Raw genomic sequence first — 2,500 nt, forward strand, 5'->3', positions numbered from 1 at the left:
GGTAATTAAACCAGATGGTGTATGAGAACGGGACCCTGTCTAACATGGTTCTAATCCCTCCAGATGGTGGATGAGAACACGACCCTGTCTAACAGGTTCTAATCCCTCCAGATGGTGGATGAGAACAGGACCTTGTCTTACATGGTTCCAATCCCTCTAGGTGGTGTATGAATAAGGTACCAGTAAGGTCTGCTGACCAACTGCTGTTGGAGGTGCCAAAAACAAGACCTCAGTCTAGAGGTGACAGGGCCTTTGCGGTGGCCGCCTCCAGGCTATGGAACAACCTGCTCCTTCACATTAGATCCTCCCAGACCCTTGAGTTTTTTTTAAATACTCCCAAAAAACCCTCCTTTTCTCCCTGGCGTTTTAACCAGTCTGTGCTCAAGCCTTGTTTATGTTCAATGTCTGTATCGTTTGCTGAAATGATGAGATGTTTTTACCTGGACCCACCTTTGTACAGCACTTTGGTCGACTGCTGTCGTTTTAAACGTGCTTTATAAATACATTTTGATTTGATTTTATTGGATGAGAACGGGACCCTGTCTTACATGGTTCTAATCCCTCCAGGTGGTGTATGAGAACGGGACCCTGTCTAATATGGTTCTAATCAATCCAGGTGGTGTATGAGAACGGGACCCTGTCTAACATGGTTCTAATCCCTCCAGGTGGTGTATGAGAACAGGACCCTGTCTAACATGGTTCTAATCAATCCAGGTGGTGTATGAGAACGGGACCCTGTCTTACATGGTTCTAATCCCTCCAGGTGGTGTATGAGAACAGGACCCTGTCTAACATGGTTCTAATCCCTCCAGGTGGTGTATGAGAACGGGACCCTGTCTAACATGGTTCTAATCCCTCCAGGTGGTGTATGAGAACGGGACCCTGTCTAACATGGTTCTAATCCCTCCAGGTGGTGTATGAGAACGGGACCCTGTCTAATATGGTTCTAATCCCTCCAGGTGGTGTATGAGAACGGGACCCTGTCTAACATGGTTCTAATCCCTCCAGGTGGTGTATGAGAACGGCACCCTGTCTAACATGGTTCTAATCCCTCCAGGTGGTGTATGAGAACGGGACCCTGTCTAACATGGTTCTAATCCCTCCAGGTGATTGTGATGGCCCCCTGTGGTGCCATCTCGGGGCATGTTGCTGGGTGTAAGCGTTGACCATCTTACTTACTAATCTGCCCCTACCTACTGCAGGTAATGAGCCAACCCGGTGCATCGGTGGGGTTCGAAGGTCACGCCCCAGGACCACAATCGGTCTCTCGCTCTCTTGCTGACACTCTGCTTCTCTTTTGTTCCCCCTTACAGGCGTCTGTTTGTTTTGTGTTTGGTTATGTTAGGGTCACTATTTAGTTTGCTCTTATCCACCATTCAACACAAATCCACCCATACACTCACACACATCCAACATGCAGCACCACTGATATCACTGATGTTCACACCCCACCGTATAGTCTATTATTTGGTTTAGTTCAGTTGTTTCAGCTGTTCTGCTTTACTTGATTAAACATATTTTTGGTTAATAACCAAGATGTCTCCCTCTTGTTAGGGCCATTTGAGCCAGGTGATAGCAAGTGGGGGCTCTTAGCATTTTGGTTTGGCAAAGTTAGAAGTTCGTTTTGTTTGGTATTTGGTAAACAGTTTGTTTGGTACGTGTTGTGACTGCGCAGCTGATTGGATGATTGGATCCATGAGACTGAGACCCTCTCTAACATGGTTCTTGTTGTAATCCCTGTAGGTGTATGAGACTGAGACCCTCTCTAACATGGTTTTGGTTCTTATCCCTCCAGGTGGTGTATGAGAACGGGACCCTGAAGCTGAGTGACGTCCAGAAGGGGATGGACGAGGGGGCGTACGTCTGCAGCGTGCTCATCCAACCACAGCTCTTCATCAGCCAGACCGTCTACGTCACAGTCAAAGGTGAGGGGTCACCGGGGATAGGAGTGCACTAGTCACGCGATGCCAGACTTTCGATATCTCTGACTGTATCTCGCGGCAAAAAGCTTTCCGACGGTAGCTCCAACAAATATGCTCCGATTGCGCTGAAATTGTGTATGAAACTTGTGCTCTGTTATGCCATGTCATGAAACCACGGCATGTTACATGTTACTTTCGCCCTCCATTACTTTCATCCCGGCTCTTCCTGTCTGAAAAGCTGCCTGATGCTGGCGCTACCTAGCGTAGCCGTCTTTTGGCATATCTACCTTAGTTTAGTTCTGCATAGCTAGCTAACGGCTAACGTTAACTAGCCCAGCTGGCTAGGTTAGGGAATCCATTGCTACAATTGATAAATATTCAATTTGAGTTATTCAATTTGATCACTCTTGATTAGCTAGTAGCCATGCAAATTGCTATGCAGATCATCCAATGACAGTTTAATGTTAGCCATCTGGGCCAACGTCCAGCAGCTAGCGTTCATTCAGAATCAGTTTAGTTTAGGACTTATCAAATCAAATCAAACTTTATTTGTATGGCGCATTCCATACACAGAGGCA

The 2,500-nt window shown here is 46.8% G+C and overlaps 1 protein-coding gene across 1 annotated transcript in view; it reads left to right on the forward strand.

The window, feature by feature from the left end:
- The window catches only part of dscaml1 (Down syndrome cell adhesion molecule like 1), a gene marked incomplete at both ends in the record, with an annotated part of 41,605 nt that overhangs the window by 6,607 nt on the left and 32,498 nt on the right, over positions 1-2,500 (forward strand). The window contains one exon of the mRNA XM_084438489.1: positions 1,796-1,925. Within this exon, the coding sequence (XP_084294615.1) occupies positions 1,796-1,925 (130 nt within the window). The remainder of the gene's footprint in view (positions 1-1,795; positions 1,926-2,500) is intronic.

Source organism: Borostomias antarcticus (assembly GCF_949987555.1).
Source record: "Borostomias antarcticus genome assembly, chromosome: 1".
Lineage (NCBI taxonomy): Eukaryota > Metazoa > Chordata > Actinopteri > Stomiiformes > Stomiidae > Borostomias > Borostomias antarcticus.